At 41.2% G+C, this 16957-nt stretch overlaps 1 protein-coding gene across 1 annotated transcript in view; it reads right to left on the bottom strand.

Annotated features, from left to right (window-relative positions):
• Positions 1-4086: 4086 nt before the first annotated feature.
• SLC26A3 (solute carrier family 26 member 3) overlaps positions 4087-16957 on the bottom strand; it is a 28254-nt gene continuing 15383 nt past the window's right edge. Inside the window, exons 11-20 of the mRNA XM_043588596.1 lie at positions 16104-16199; positions 15096-15202; positions 13927-13996; positions 13743-13835; positions 12301-12396; positions 11515-11748; positions 9649-9703; positions 7315-7457; positions 7120-7185; positions 4087-4431 (exon numbers count right to left, since the gene is read on the bottom strand). Of these exons, the coding sequence (XP_043444531.1) occupies positions 4408-4431; positions 7120-7185; positions 7315-7457; positions 9649-9703; positions 11515-11748; positions 12301-12396; positions 13743-13835; positions 13927-13996; positions 15096-15202; positions 16104-16199 (984 nt within the window). The 3' untranslated portion in view covers positions 4087-4407. The remainder of the gene's footprint in view (positions 4432-7119; positions 7186-7314; positions 7458-9648; positions 9704-11514; positions 11749-12300; positions 12397-13742; positions 13836-13926; positions 13997-15095; positions 15203-16103; positions 16200-16957) is intronic.

The following is a 16957-nucleotide window of genomic DNA, read 5'->3' as shown; positions in this document are numbered from 1 at the left end:
ACTAAGTAGCATTTGCTTATTACAATATATGCACAGTCTAATAAAGCAATATTGGATATACTTCACTTCACGGGGACAGAGAGAGAAGCCAGTGAAAATACTTGATAGTGATACTAATAAAAACATTTGGATTTTCAAACATTTTTTGTTTTGATTCATGCCCCTTCAGTTTTCTACCATTGAGGGGAAAAGTGCTAAGACAATTCCGAGGGCAAGATTTTAGTGTTAAAAGCTTAATTTTCCCATCTCCCTATCTTTAAGAATTAAGACTTTTTAGGCAGTACAGAATCCCACAACTGAAATGAACAATGCTAGGTCATGGGTTTAGGTCTCACACTTGGGCAGGACCATGTCTTAAAAAATTTGGTATTTTGAAATGTTAATCGATTCCGGTACTCCGAATACTCCGTTTCTATTCCAAGTAGTTGTAAGCACCAACTTCATGTTGCATTAAGCCCATTTCTATTAATCTTCCTTTAAAATTGTTCTCCTTTTGCCTTCAGAGTGAAAGATTCTGCTCCCTTTTACTTTTCTTCCCAAGTGTAACTTTGAAAACTTAAGATCTTTTGTTTTAAAATTGGCACTTGAGTTACGTAAGTAATAAATCTCTTGGGGGAAGCGTAATACGTTAATGCTACGAATAAAGCTGTAGATCCCCTTGCAATGAATATTTCCCTTCCAGAAATAAGTAGTTATAATTTTGGTGTATGTTAATCAGTAATCAGTTACAGAGCTGATAACTAAGTAGGCTCCATGCTCTGGTTTAGCATCCTAATTCATGGGAAATGGGAGTACTTCATGACCGATACCTCATAAACATATGAGCACATACCATGTGGGATACAAATCATTCACTCATGCACTCTTTCGTTCAGGTATGTGCCAGCATTCTAAGCACCTGGGGTTCACAAGTCTTTAGAGATAGACGATCAACAAATTTCATTAAGTTACCTAACATGTTAGGAGTACGATAAAATTTTATGGCATGAAGGAAAAATAAGGATGATGGGGTGGAAGGAGGTTCGCAGTTTTAATTAGTGAGGTCTGGGTAGAATCCACTGAAGAGATGACATTTGACCCACGATTTGAAGTGGGTGAGAGCCATGTAGGTAACCGGGGGCAGACTTTCCTAAGCAGACATAGTCTGTAAAAATCTTAAAATGGGGGCTGCACCTGGCATATTTGGGGACCAGCAAGGAAATGGGAATGGAATGAGTGAGATGAGCAGGAAGAGGAGGTCAGAGGTAATAACAGAGGGAATGAGATCACAGGCTTTCTGGGCCATCGTAAACTTGGATCTTACTCTGATCTGGGAAGCCATCCTGGGATGCTGAGCAAAGGTGTGGAATGATCTGGCTCTTTTTAGGAGGATTATTCTGGCTGTGTGTTTGGAACAGATGAAGAAGGTAAAGATAGACCAGTCAGAGGGCTTTAATAATTTACACAAGAGATGATGGTGGTACTTGTGGAAGGATAAATATGTAAGATAATAAATATATATCATAATGTAATAAATTTATGTATATCAATTAGGCACTTACTATATGTGAGATACGGGTATCCACTGATGAACAAAATAGATATGGTCACTGACCTATAGAAGCTTACATTTTAACGCTTCTAGGAATTGTTCTTGGTAGTCATTCCTAAATTTTCCTCAAAAAACTTCTTAAATTCTTTTCCAAAGGATAGTGGCCAGAAAAAAAGGGAATTACATTGGAAAATGGATTACAAAAGTACACATACATGTACAGCCATAATGCGAGCGAAATATTAAGTTTATTTGATTCTGGACATTCCTGTTTCCTAAAAGCTCTTCTGGGTACATTTTCAACGTGCAGTACTGAATTACCGACTTTGAAACAAATCTGTAGAACACAGCTATATTGTTCCTGAGTTTAGTCCTGCCTTAGGCTAGATCGGTGTTTAGACAGGTGTTCATTTGTTTTGTGAGGTAATATTTCCTAATGATTAAGAGCCTGGCTCTGGAGTTGGACCGTCTAGACTGAATTTGGGCTCTCCCACCTGCAACTACATGACGGACTAATAACTTACCCTCCTTGGACCTTGATTTATTTTGTTTTTCCCCAAAATGGGGTTAAACCTAGTACCTACCTTATGCGGTCTATTTGGAGAATTAAAGGAATTGATTCTAGATATATTTTAAGGGTAGAGACAGTAGAATATCCTGACAGATTTTTCAACCTGAGCAGCTAGAAGGATGGAGTTGGCGTTAGCCGGGGTGGAAAAGATGCTGGGAAAGCAGATTAGGGGGAGAAGGTCAGTAGATCAGTTTTGAATGTAGACGTCCAGGTGAAGATGGCAGAAAATGAATTAAAGGTTCCTGTTGTCTGTCGTTTATGCAGTGTAAAGCCAAGCTTGCATTTAAAACCTCTCATTTGCATCTCTAAGTGGTAAGCTACTGCATTTAGATAAGAATGTGTATCATTCTTAAATAATTATTGTAAAAATTTTAAGGATAAACTGGCACGTTATTAGCTTCAAGCTTTCTTAATTTCAGTAATGTATCTGTCTCCTCCCAAGCTGTTCTGTCTCCTGGTTGCAGTACTGGGTATCTTCTCCCCTTCAGTCTTGCTCTGATTTATGTCGCTTTTATTTTTATCTTCCAACATGATCTCTTGGCCTCTTCCTAAATCAGGGATCAGATTTTTGTACCAATTTCCAATAATTGCTTTTAGGCAGGCAAGTAGAGGCCGAGTGCCACGTATACCCAGAGCATATCCACCTTAGAAGCCTAGGGAGAAAAAACATTTAAGGGTGGGGATAAGGGAACCTCTAAGATGTTAAGGTTGAATAGGCTGAAATGGGGGCACCATGCTTGGAGTGCTCCATGGCTCTTTGGTTAGCGAGAAGGGTGTAAAGAGTACCTTTACTTGGGAAGATGCAGACATCAGCCACGATCCCGTGTGGGGCTTTGGCCCCACCCCCAAATGATGGATGAAATGGGCTTGTGTTTCCAATTCCTATTCCCTGACCTCTACAGAGAAAGAGCTCTTAATCTGACATTCATGGAGTATCCTATACAAACACATCATATATAAATCATGTCTAAAATGTGTGTGTGTTTCCCTAAAGTCTGCAGGGCGCAGGAAGCTCTATAAGGTATGCATGACTCAGAAATTTAAGAAACGTGCCTTCAAAGAGTGCTTACGTTCCAGTTTTTAAGACTAGCTATGTAAATAAATTTTGTTTTACCTTACTGTAATTGGTTTAAGTCTAATAGACAAGCCCTTTCAGTAAAGACAGTAATAAAGAGTGGGAGGGAGCTTTGACAATAAACCTTCAGAGGCGAGATCTAGAACAATTGGGATTTCCCCATTGACAAAGTTATTTTTTACAAAGTTACAAAATTATCTGTTACATAAAATAAATACAAATTTGTACCGAGAACAATGCCAGCAAAACAGAGAAGCGCGTATGCAGAATCTTCTTCTCTAGCCAAACTGAGCTCTGGAGTGATTATTCTGCCCTGTGTGTTACAAATAATGACCAGCAGTGGAGGAAAAAGTCAAACTGGGTCCTACCATCTTTTCTTTTCTCTAAGACTGGAAAGAACTGTTTACCCATCATGTTTTCTGTTCGTTTTTCACCTTCTTGCCTTTTCATTTTATATCTTCATTAGCTTACACGATTTGCATACTACGAGGTGGAAGAAAAGGACTTGCCTCCAAAGCTTAGTATAGTTACAGATATGACATTAGAAGGATTGTGTCAAAGTCTGGATAGGAGGTTGTTGAATGCGTCAAAAAGCTATAGTGATAATCACAAACTCTGGGCAAAGTTAAGGATCACTGCAGAAGTTTTAGGCGATTCTCATGTGGCAGGTTTCCAGCCAGACCTCAACCAAGGGGACCCACAACAAGCATATTCCAGAAAGCTAACAAATTTAACAAAACAAGACATATCCACTGTACGATGGAATTTTTTAAAATGGAGATATATCAGTATGAACTGTATACAGTTCTGTATAAACTGTATACAGCATGAACTGTATACAGTATGAACTGTATATAGTATGAATTTATACAATATGAACTGTATAAATTACGAGATTCAAAGCAGTGGTGTAAATACAGTGCAAAACATATGCATGAAGGTATAGTGACCTGGAGGGAAATCTGTCAGTGCTATAAAAATACATATAAACAAAAAAATTGTCTTCCTTTGAGAAATCTACAAGATAAAAAATTGAGAGTATTTACAAAATTTTATACTAGATAGTGAAAAATATATGATGCTAGAACAATCTCGTTCCAAAGTCTGAAACATAATTCTGCTGAGTAAAAATATTCCTCATACAATGTATGAACTTATCAATAACTTTCTGGGTATAAGGTTGTTCTTTATGTGACAGTCAGATGAGGGTCCTTCCGAGTTATGTGTTGATTAGAATTTTGTTTCAACTGGTACCTGGAAGAAGATAGAAAGTTCTTGTTTTAAAAGATTTGTTAATTTCTATCCCTTTCAATAATCCTATCTTGTATTTACAGTCCATTTTATTAAAATTAAGACCTAGAATTTATCAGAGTCATTGACAAATTTTTCATCTTGATTTTTTAAAATTTAAAATGTTTTTGTTTATTTTTGAAAGAGACCGAGTGTGATCGGGGGAGGTGCAAGGAGAGAGGGAGACACAGAATCTGAAGCAGGCTCCAGGCTCCGAACTGTCAGTACAGAGCCCGATGTGGGGCTTGAACCCATGAACTGTGAGATCATGACCTGAGCTGAAGTAGGACACTTAACCGACTGAGCTACCCAGGTGCCCCTCGTCTTGAATTTTAATGATTATGTACCTTCCATTGCAACTTGGTTCATATAGACCCATGGGATACCATGTTGTGATACGTGTATCTTTCAAAGGCCTGATTTAACTTAATCATCAATATAATGGCTGTAGCAATGTATTTCCTTCACAACTGTTTCAGAGGCCACACAATCCCCAAGGGCCTATGTGTACTGGCTTTCAGCTTTTCTGTGAATCACCACTGATGACCTTATTTATCTTCCTCTAAGTGATGAGGTAGGGAATTGGTGTTAAATTTTTTGTTTGTCAGTTTTAATATGGGAAACAGGTACAGGATGGTACTGACCACATTCTGCTAGATAGTTAGTTCTGAAGCTTTGATCAGGTTGCAGGTTGGGGTGCCTGGGTGGCTCAGTCAGTTAAGCAGCCAACTTCGGCTCAGGTCATAATCCCATGGTTTGTGACTTTGAGCCCCTCGCCAGACTCTGTGCTGACAGCTCGGAGCCTGGAGCCTGCTTCAGATTCTGTCCCCCCCACCGCCCCACCCTCTCTGGCTCTCACTCTCTGTCCCTCCCCTGCTCGCACTCTGTCTCTCTCTGTCTCTCAAAACTGAATAAATGGAAAAAAAAAAATTAAGATAAATAAATAAATAAAAAGTAAAACTTGGTAACAATTCTGAATCCAGCCATTAGGGAGAGGATTTCTAGTAAGGCTCTCCTTGCAGGGGGCTCAGGCAAAGTGCCACATGTGGATTTCTCTAGAATGCAGCCATGAGAAACATGGCTGGTTAGACATATGACTGGTGCTCTTGGACGCTGGGCTCTGGGCTGTCACTGAGACCTATCTAGCTCCTGGGATGGCTTTTTCATAGAACCTTTTTCTATTTGACATAATTTTTTTTTTTTTTTTTTTGAGAGAGAGAGAGAGAAAGCACACATGTGAGTAGGGGAGGGGCAAAGAGAGAATCTCAAGCAGACTTCATGCTGTCAGCACAGAGCCTGAAGTGGGGCTCAATTTCATGAACCACGAAATCATGACCTGAACCAAAATCGAGATTTGGATGCTTACCCCACTGAGCCACCCAGGCGCCCCTATTTGACATAACTTTTTTTTTTTAAATTTTTTTTTTCAACGTTTATTTATTTTTGGGACAGAGAGAGACAGAGCATGAACGGGGGAGGGGCAGAGAGAGAGGGAGACACAGAATCGGAAACAGGCTCCAGGCTCTGAGCTGTCAGCCCAGAGCCCGACGCGGGGCTCGAACTCACGGACCACGAGATTGTGACCTGGCTGAAGTCGGACGCTTAACCGACTGCGCCACCCAGGCGCCCCTGACATAACTTTTAATAATGGTCTCGGGTTATCTTATGCAATATACTTCTTCATTTCTAATGTAAATTCCTTTTTTTCTTTTCTTCTTAATCCTTTGCTCAAATAAGAGAAACACCACCAGCCACCTCCCATACTTGAAGAGAATCATTAGATTCTTTCTTAGGACCCTAATTCCATTAGTCTTTCACCAAAGGATAGAGCCAGTATGGCCTGGTGAGTAGAGCCCAGGTCTTGGCATCAGACAGATCTTGGTTCAAATCCTGTTGCTGTCACTTTGGTGTGTGACCTTAAGCAAATTAGTTAAGCTCTCTGAGCCCTTCCTAATTTTCTCATTTATGAAATGAAGATATCTTCTTTGCGTATTGTTGTAAGATATGAGATATTGAATGTAAACTACCAGGTACCTGACCTGGAGCAGATACCCATTTTGACTTGTGATTCTGGTTTTACCAAACTGGAGACATTTCCTTAAAGGATTGAATATTCTAAAATGAATGTTCTAAAATGAAATAGAACTATTATTCAGTTAAGTGACTTGACAAATCTTTCTAATAAGGAAGGAGAGGAACCTCACTTTCATTGCTGCACTGGGCCCTGTGCTAGGGACTTCCTGGGTGCATCTGGGAGTCAGGAAGTGGGTATTGGCTTCTCAGCACCCTCACTAATTCATCTGTAAGTGGAAACAGCATCCCTTTCTCTGCCCCAAGCCTAGAATAAGATTTTAGCTGTAAGTACTTTAAAAACAAAGAGATCTCTCTCTATATGATCAATATTGCACTAAAAGAGATCTAATATCATTATTGTCTATCCTTTTTTGTCCTGTCTGAGTTTATTCCTACCCCCCCCCCCCCCCCCCCCACCGCCAGGTCCCTGTGAAAACTGGCATTGTTTCCATTTTCTAGGGAAGAAGCACAGGGGCTCAAACTAGTGCCGGACTTTCTGCAGCATGCTGGAAGAGGCCTTACTGCTTTTCAGCTTTGCTGTTCTGTTGTCCAGACAAAGCTACACTTGAAGAATCTTACCTGACATTCTCGATTACGTAATCCTCCATTTGTATTCATGGTAAAATCCGATTTCGGTTGTTTTTCCTGAGAAAACCAGAATGGAATTATGGATTAGGAACATTTTTTTTTTTTTTTTTTAAGGTCGAAAAAGAAAGGCAAATGTAATCGCAGATGGTTTTTATACAAACAAGAAAACCACCAGAGAGCTGGTACCTGACTGGAATTAAACTTTGAAGCACTGTAATCCTTCTTCATCAGAATGTGCAAAACAGCATCATGGATTGTTAAGAAGAAGATGGAGTCCTTGACTTCATCATCAAAAAATTCACACTGTACAAGCTTCTCGATGAAATCATCTAAAGATAGGAAAGGAAGAATCACAGGAAGAAGCACCTGTGTGGCCACGGGCTTCTTCCTGAGACGGCAGATTTGAATTTCCATTCGCCAAGGTGCAGTTCATTTGTATTCGGTTAGGTGTTTGGGGATTGCAATGGTGTGATACCAGTGTGCCATTAGTTTAGTGTTTTCTGGAACAAAAGGATACTCTTTTATTATTTATTTATTTATTTATTTATAGCTTTATTTTTGAGAGAGAGAAAGGGAGAGAGAGAGGGAGACACAGAATCCAGAACAGGCTCTAGGCTCTGAGCGGTCAGCACAGAGCCCAACGTGGGGCTCGAACTCACAGACCGTGAGATCTTAACCCGAGCTGAAGTTGGATGCTTAACTCACTGAGCCACCCAGGTGCCCCGAAAGGATACCTTTCTGGTAAAAGTATACATTGAATGCCCCATTGTCAAAAGAATGAAGGAAAAGATTGAAATGAGGAAGGCTTTTAGTACTTCTCAGAAGAAAAGCAATCTGTTTTTGCTCTAGTTGGGAGCCTAGTGGATTCTCTCCCTGGCTAATGACGAGAACAGTGAGTGTGGCTTATAAAAAATTGGGGTTCTGCCAAAATAGAACATATGCTCATAGACCAGTGACATGGTCTTGTTCTGGATTGCTGGACCTGTTACTTACCATAGTCTGTTTCCTTAAAGCTGCTGTGTTCCATCAGAAAACACCTTCCTTGGCACCCTGCATTAACTCTCGAGTTATCTTTGAGAAACCCCCTTCCCGTAGGCACTAACCAGCACTTGTTTGTACAGATCCCTCAACCAAAGATTACCTCATGTGAACTATGTGCAGAGCCCTGGCTGGGTAATGGGGAGGATGAAGAGATAAATTAGACAGACATATGAAACTCACCATCAAGGAAGATAGAACTTGTATATACACCTATAGTAATGAACGGAAAAGTGATGTGGAAGAATAAAGACAGGAAGCGATCAGAGTTTTTTCTTGAACGTTTTCTTGGTTCTTCAAATCATGACCCGCGCATAGTAGGTCCCTGGGGTTTTGTTGAACGAGCAAGACAGGTACAGAAAACGTGCTATGGAAATTCAGAGAGAGGAAAGATGGTTTCTTCTTGATGGGCGTCTGGGAAAACCTGACAGAGCAGATACCATTGCCAAGAATGCCCAGGTTTGGAGAAAGATGGAGGAGGGAAGCTACAAAGGCGTGGAGGTGGGCAAGTCTGTTCACAGGCAAGCTTCCGACACTGGCAAGACTTAGTAGTGCCTGCAGGGGGAGGAGACAGGAGCACAGTGTGGTCTCCAGAGCCTGGATGGGACTGTGTGGTGCGCAACGGGCAGGAAGGTGATGATCTTAGTTCAGGGCTAAGAGAGGGATGCCAGGCAGCTGAGGCAGCAGGACAAGGCACTTTCAAAGAGATCTGTGATGATGCGGAAGGAGTATAATTGTTTAGTAGATTAAAGGGTTACTGAGCTCAACGGAGTATTTTTAATTATAAGCAAGCCTCGAAACTAGAATATAGATTTTACGGGCAGGAGCCAGTAGAGAGGAAAAACAGAAGATGCCAATTTCATGCCTCCCTCGGGACCCGGGCACTTGTCCCCTCTCCTTAAAATGCTTTCCCCCAAACTACTGTATTATGGGCTGAGGAATCAGGGGAGGGGAGGAAGAGAGAAAGCAAGCCTGCTTTCTCAGGAAGATGAGGGTTAAAAGTGGTTGTATCTTCACTCTTCTGCTGCCTATTGAAATAGGCCTCACCGGGGCGCCTGGGTGGCTCAGTCGGTTAAGCGTCCGACTTCAGCCAGGTCACGATCTCGCGGTCCGGGAGTTCGAGCCCCGCATCAGGCTCTGGGCTGATGGCTCGGAGTCTGGAGCCTGTTTCCGATTCTGTGTCTCCCTCTCTCTCTGCCCCTCCCCCATTCAAGCTCTGTCTCTCTCTGTCCCAAAAATAAATAATAAAACGTTGAAAAAAAAATTTGAAATAGGCCTCACCTTGTAAAGTGGATTTAATTACATATCAATACATCCAAAATATGAAGAGGCTATTTCTGTGGGGATTTCTGTTGGTTTGGCTACACGTTGGATTTCCTTCTTGATCTATAAACAAGCTCTATACTTTGGAGAGGCTGTCTACCTTGACAGTTCGCCATGAGCCTGAAGTGATTGTCAGAACAAAAAAACCAAACAACTTACCGTCACTTCCAACAATATACACATCCACGTTGATCCTGATAAATTCTTGCAAAAGCTGTTAGAAAGAAAATAGATCTTCCTTAGGGAACAGCGTTACTTGCGAGAAATATAAAGAAAACTCATAATTATACCTTATGGGTGATGTGTTGGTTAAAGAACCTTTTACATTTTGAAAAACGACGATAGTGTAAAGAGAAACTAAAGTTAAAAACGAGACTCTGACAGAAGGAAATAAAACCGAAGGAAGGAACTCTCCTCCTCAGGGACAAGTTAAAAATCACCATTCTTGCGGGGAAGGACAACAGGGAAATCTTCTGCTTCAACTCACAAGATGAACTCTGATTTAACTTGAAAGCTGTTTCTTTTATGGGATGACCTTGGCCAGAGTTTTCTAGCTACACAGAATTAGAAAAAACCAAAGCCCTAATGACATCATTGTCCCTGCCCACAGTGACTAGATGTATCTAACACCAATGAACCGTTATGTTTTCCAGGTCTCTAGGCTAAGAATAAATCCCAGTAGTGATGTAAGGTCATATAAAGGTAAGAAAAGTCGCTTGTACTATTGATCCATTTAGATGATCAATAAATTATTGTCATCATCAGTGAACACTGAACTTCTACTAGGTTCTGAGTTAACAATTAGGGCTTTAAAAAATCACAACACAGAGTCCCTGTTCTTTCTGCTAAACTGCTGGGATTGTGTGTGTGAGTGTGTGTGTGTGTGTGTGTGTGTGGTTTCTCCTTGAAAGCTAAAACAAGCAAACACAAAAACGGAGAAAGAAAATAAAAGGCAAGCAGTTGTGAGAGTTCTGTGATGTTAAGATTTTTTTTTTTCAAGCTTGAGGGAAACAAAATTGATTCCGTTTTCTAATTTTGTATCCAGTTCACCCATGTTTAATAGATCTTATCTTAGCTCAGCTTTTATGTAGGCAGATTTCTGGGAAAAAAACAAGAAAAAGAGTGGTAAATGTGGAATTTCTTAAATTTTCTTTACTTCTGTTTGTGCATCTCCTTTGGAAACTAATTTATTTTGAAATGCTGACAGAACCATGGAAAGAGAACAGAGTACAACTGGAAGGTTCCAGTCCTATTTTTAAATCACATGTGACATCATTTCTTTCACATAGCTACTTTTTTGGCGGAGCGGTGGGGGCGGCAGGGAGCAGATTTTATACAGCCAACTCAAGTTCCTTCGGTGTATAATGGGTAAAGACAAAAACGAGAGGATCCACGAGTCCACTTTGGTCCAAGACCTTCTCAAATATTCTGTATTTCAGGACAACTTAGATCCAGTGCCCACAAGGGTCGGAAGGTCCTGCAGAACTAGAATTTGGTAGGAGTGTCTACTGACAATTTCAGCATACATTAGACATGTAGGTGTGGTTGTCTTCAAAATTATATGCCACTCTCCTGGGAAATGCTGTTTGAAAGACTTCACTAAACATGCCCCACCCCACTCCCTTCCTCTCCATGGAATATCCTGAGATGTAAATCCTGACGATTTACTTCTACTTAAAGTGTGTATTATCTAAAGGAGCATCTTTCTACAAATAGAACTTTTTACCTTTGGTTACTGACTTTTTTTCCCATTTTTAAAAAAGTTTTTTTTTTGATGTTTATTTATTTTTGAAAGAGAGAAAGAGATAGAGTGCAGGTGGGGGAGAGGCAGAGAGAGAGAGAGAGAGAGAGAGAGAATCCGAAGCAGGCTCCAGGCTCTGAGCTGTCAGCACAGAGCCCCAAAAAATCACAAGCCGTGAGATGATCTCGCGGCTCGTGAGTTCCAGCCCCGAAATCGGCCACTTAACTGACTGAGCCACCCAGGCGCCAGTGATTGGTTGTTTTTATTAGGAAAAAAGAAATTACCGTTTTGAGACCTCTCATTGAAGAAATGTCAAGAAATGACACAGCTGAAAAGTCGAGAATGAGGCTATGCAGGCTGATTTTAGGGACCATAGTGTTGAGAGGAAGGTCGGCATTCCAGTCTATCTCGAAAGGCAGGTCGGTGGTATTGATCGGTTGATCCAGTCCTTCTATCTGATTGTTGTCCAGCTCTTCGTCGGAATCTTTAAAGCCATCATTGGTACATATAATTCCTTTCTGCGAGAGAAGACAATAATATGCATGGTAACTCTGACCAAGAAAAACAGTGCATATGTCAAAAATAACCAGTGGGTTTCTGAGGCACAGATTCAAAGTTAGGTCAAGCAATGACCTTTTCTCTGGAAAATAAACACTTTCCCAGGAAAACAAAAGTTTTAAGGAGACCCTCAAAGAAGCCATTTAAAGATATGACATCCTTGTTACCTAGCATTTCATTTAAAGAAATGGAGCCAACACCTTGAACTACTACGTTTTATATACCTTCAGCTATAACACCCAGAAATGTGGTCAAGAAACTTACTGGTTTCATTTCCAGGAAGTAGATCTGATTCTCACGGGACTCAAGAAGCCCTTAGGAGAATTAAGGAGGCCTAGAAGGTTTTTGAGAAAATGCTCTAATTTGGTCAAATTGTCAGGTGTATACATGCACAGTCAATGCTGGGCTAAGGTTCTGTTGGTTCCAGAAATCAGTGCATAGCTGAAATGATAACCCACGTGCTGTTAAATATAAAATATAATATTTTTTCCCATAAAAAAAAAGACATTTACTGGTGTCACTTGCAGCAAGCCTTTTTTCTGCAGTTTTCGGATTTTCTTCAAAGCTTTGTTGCGCTTGCGTAGAATTCGTAGTGGATTAAAGCCAACCTGAAAAATCCATTGCTATGTTACAAGAGTGCTGGATATTATACTGCTGAATATTATAGCGCAGAATTCTAATAACTGTAAGTGGGATGGGTTGGGGTTGGGGCACGTAATAAAGATACTTGTAATAACATTTTAAAATGGTTCAAACATCAGTGATGACATTGTGTCCGACTCTGGTCTGCTCAGGCTGTGTGCTGTTATCAACAGGCAAAAACCTCTGTGCCGCCTGGGTTTGTTATAAATTATCCATCAGTAGGTCTAAACTCTATTTAAATCTGTGTGTGTGTGTTTGGCTTATGCAACCCTTAGGGGATTTTGTTTACTTTCTATTTGCTGGATATGGTGACACTTAATTAGTACTCTGCTTCTATGTAATTTTGATTCTATTAAACTTTATATGATTGTATTTTACGATATCTATCATTTTATGATTTTATAATTTCAGCATTAGATCTGAGGGCAACCTTCGTTTCCTCCTTTTCAAAGTAAATGTGTTCTGTGGCAATATTTAGCTCCAGAGTCATAGGGAAGAAGAATCACATTATGTGGCAATATTTAGCTCCAGAGTCATAGGGAAGAAGAATCACATTATGTAATAAAAAAAATCCTTGACAAAAAAAATGTAATTAGATGGAAGATAAGATTAAGTGAAAAGGACAATATAAAAAGCCATATGAGCAATATAATAGCATCTTTGAAAAAAAATAGCTGGGCAGGAAAATATTTGATGCACGCCAAATGAATAATAATAGGGCTTAAGGCAGAAGCTCTATGCAAAGTACAGAGCAGACCAAAAGGCAGGTTAGAGAATAAGTGCTGGTCTTTTGTTTCTTAACCTTAAAGGCTGCTTCTCTGTCATCTTCTCTTCAGCCCATCAGGGACATTCAGCTGTCCTTTGGTGTTAAATATTCATGTAAGTTATATTTACTCATTTCCATTTAGATCATAAATATTTACTTGCTATCCTGAATATCTTCAATGACAGTCAAATAATAAGTACTCTCTTGTTTCTGAAGTTGGTGCCTAAGGAAAATCTGTAGGTTACTCTCTACGAAAACCCAGCAACCCCAAATCCTGTGATACGTCCTTTCATTCTATAGCAAAATTGGATAAAAGTTGGCTCTGTATTGAATCTCATCCAAAGGGCCTTACTTCCCAACATATGCCTGGGCCCCTTACAAGGTAGTTTCACCTGCTCTGGAACACGGGACAGAAAAATACTAACATAATCCGGCGTCAACATATGTGAAATCATTAACCCTCTGTTGGCAGAACAAACACTTCACTCCTAGATATTCAGTGGAGTTACAAAAAGTATATATACATGTAACAACTTCAAACCTTACAGCATCGATAAGTTTCTGCTTAAAGAAATGAATGTTTGCAAAGTAGATGGGAGATGGACACCTGAAGATCTTCACCCCTTCTGGTTCATACATCTGTAAGGCAGAGAAGTACTATGAGATGATGCCCATTGGATTCATATTGATATCTTTCATCAAGTCAAAGTCAAAAATGAATCTTCCTTACGTCAGAGTAATCTTTTTTATTCTTATAGACGTTGCTCCTTCCAACATTCGCCAGTGTGCTGCATTTTGGACTGTAGGGGAAAATCAACACCAAGTGAATCACTCGTGCGTGTTCGTTAACAGGGACCTTTCCCAGCCTATCAAAGACGGCTCACTTTCAAAATTTAAAAGGCTGGGGATTCATCATGCCATTAGGCACCCTGGAGGGCAAACAACTCGTTGCCCTCCCACGCCTCCTAGAACAGGGCCTCCCACTTACCACCTCCCACTCTACAAAGTGCTTCCATATGCTTTTGCTGTTTGGATCCTGAATACCACAGTTATTCAGTGTAATAGACAGATGGGGTTACCCATTTGTAGTGATAAGGACGTGGTAAAGCATAATGTTTTGCCTGTGACCACTTGGTTTGTCTCTATGATTGATGGGTCCCCAAGAAATGAGTGAAAACATAAATGAATAAGAGAGTGCAGGAACATTTCAACATAAACGTGTTCCATCAGTCAGGTATTAACGTTAACTATACCACCTTCTGTTCTAGAACTCTTAAAGCAACCAAGAAGCCTGTTTCTCTGTCACACCATGTCACCTAACACAGGCTGAGTGACCACATGGTGGTGACACTGTATGGCAGAGATGTAAGAATCAGGAAGATGTTTGGACTGGACGTTAAGAATCAAGAATGCTAACTAGCTTTTGTGTCCTTTTCAGACAAGAGGCGACTTGGAGAAGTTCTCTAGTCCGGCTCCCTGTTTTTCAGGTGGGAGCACAATCTAGCAACCCCTAAAGAGGAACAGCCCTCCACTAGACGTAGAGAATCCCACAGTCTTTGTGGGAACACATTTCTATGTCCAGCAAGGCTAGGGCAAAGACATCAAACCTGCTCAGAGGATAATGACTTTTGGTTTACAGCTGGGCAAACAGGCTCCTAGATTTATATGATTTCTTTGAATTTGTGGCAAAGCCATTGGCCCGCCAACAGCTGGTGGGACCTGGGCTGACGTTCTGGGGTCACCTTGAGGCGAGCGACGTGAGGAAGAACAGATTGGCCCATCTTGATAGATAAGCATGCCTGTTAACCAAACTACATTCCCCTTAATCAGTGACAAGTATTTTTCCCCTTCAAGGGCAGGTTGAAGTCTGCAAGGATGCAGAGCACGACAAACACTCACAACTGGGTCCTGAACACAATGGTCAGGAGCTGGAATGCCACGCTGGCCGCCAGGCCCAACCCGAGTCCCAGGACAATGGCAAAGATGAAGGTCATGATCCATATCAGCTGAAAAGAGAAGACAACGCATGCAGCACAGTTTAGTCCGACTCAAGTCCAGTGTCTTAGGTCCGGAGCTCTGAGAAAGTATGAGCTTCTAAAGTCAAAGCAGAGGCTGGACATGTACAGGACAAGGGACCTGCCCCAAGAGGTCATTTCTGTGGGTTCATTCGGAGCCGCAGAAACGCATGCAAATATTTTTACAAGTCCGAAGAGACTGGGTCCATTTCTTATCCCATCCCTGAGCCAGTTAAAGAAAGGACTGAGCCTAACACCGTGGAAACAGGACCTGTTGGTTACAGTCAGCAAACTAATGGGCAGCAAATTAATTTCTTACTTGTGGCCTGCTGTTTTAATCAATGGCTACTATCTGTACAAGAATCATAGCTTGCTCAAAGGGTGTTAAGATCCCCAACAATTATCTATCAGGAACTAAAGTAAACCAAGTGTAGCTGATTACTTTATTCCTGTTAAGTACCGTAGGAGATGTAAGCAACCTTTTTATGCCCCAGACTTTGATCCTGATAAAATTATGGACTCTGCTTCTCCTCCTCGCAAGGCATGCCAAGTGCGAGGGGAGCCTTTCTAGAGTATTTCCAAGAGGAATGTTCAGAATTTAAATTCCTCCCAGATCCTCTGGAAACGAACGTGTGATCTAATGAAGAACAGGAGTACTAGTGTTTCATGGGCATTTCCTACTTGCAAGTGGCTCGTTCTTTTAAATTAAAATCCCTGAGGATGATCGTTAGCGTATGCAGTTTAAAAGCAGCAAGCGAAATAAGCTCAGATATTTGAACAGACGTAGGCAAACAACATTGCACTTAGCTTACACTACGAACACGCACTTCCCATCAGCATCAGGACGGCGTCCCGATTCCTCCCTCTTTCAAATGTCGTGGCCTCTACTCACACAATCGTATTTATCCTTTTGCCACAGTCTTCGTATTTCTGTGAACTGCATCAGCATTCCCTTCAGGTTCCCAAGTGCTAACGCTGCCAGGACAGACTGCAAAAAAAAAAAAAAAAAACAACATTGAACAGCAGATGTACTGAAAGATAATCAAAGAAGCCATGCAAAGCAAAGGTGAAGGCTGTAGATAAGTTGTGTCCTTTAAAGGGCCTCGAAGCCTATCACAGAACACACCCTTTTCCGGTATATAGTGCCATCAAGATGCACCAGGTCTGAGACTCTGACCTGTTCCCAGTCACGGCTTTGTCTCCACCATAGTGTCGGCTGCAGGCTATGGATGGGATGAAAGCACTTACTAGCCTGTCCTTTGGGACAGAGCCAGGCAGCTCTTAAGACCTACACCTTGAAAAATTTTTCCCAAAGATAACCTGTTTGGTGATGGGGAGGCAGGTTGCTTTTTGTTAAAAACAAAAAACAAAAAACCTTGGGAAGCTTGGCACACCTGGAATCGTAATTCAAGCCTTTGATGATGATCAGCATTCAACCATTTGTTAAGAGGAAGCTGAGGTTAGCCGAGATTTGAGGCACCCTCTCTGGCACAGCATGAGCCATGTCTGTCTTGTTCCCTGCTATATCCCCGGGACTGCCAGGACTGGTAAACAAATGCATATAGGATGGGTTTTGATACTTATTCGGTGAGTGAGTGGATATGCTAATGAATTAATATTTCCCAATATTAGCCAGCCCTAACCACTCATTAACACGGCCTCTTTTAAGAAACCCTGATGTTGGGGCGCCTGGGTGGCGCAGTCGGTTAAGCGTCCGACTTCAGCCAGGTCACGATCTCGCGGTCC

The sequence above is a fragment of the Prionailurus bengalensis genome, chromosome A2 (assembly GCF_016509475.1).
Source record: "Prionailurus bengalensis isolate Pbe53 chromosome A2, Fcat_Pben_1.1_paternal_pri, whole genome shotgun sequence".
Classification (NCBI taxonomy): Eukaryota; Metazoa; Chordata; class Mammalia; order Carnivora; family Felidae; genus Prionailurus; species Prionailurus bengalensis.
This window is presented reverse-complemented; position numbering and strand designations above follow the sequence as displayed.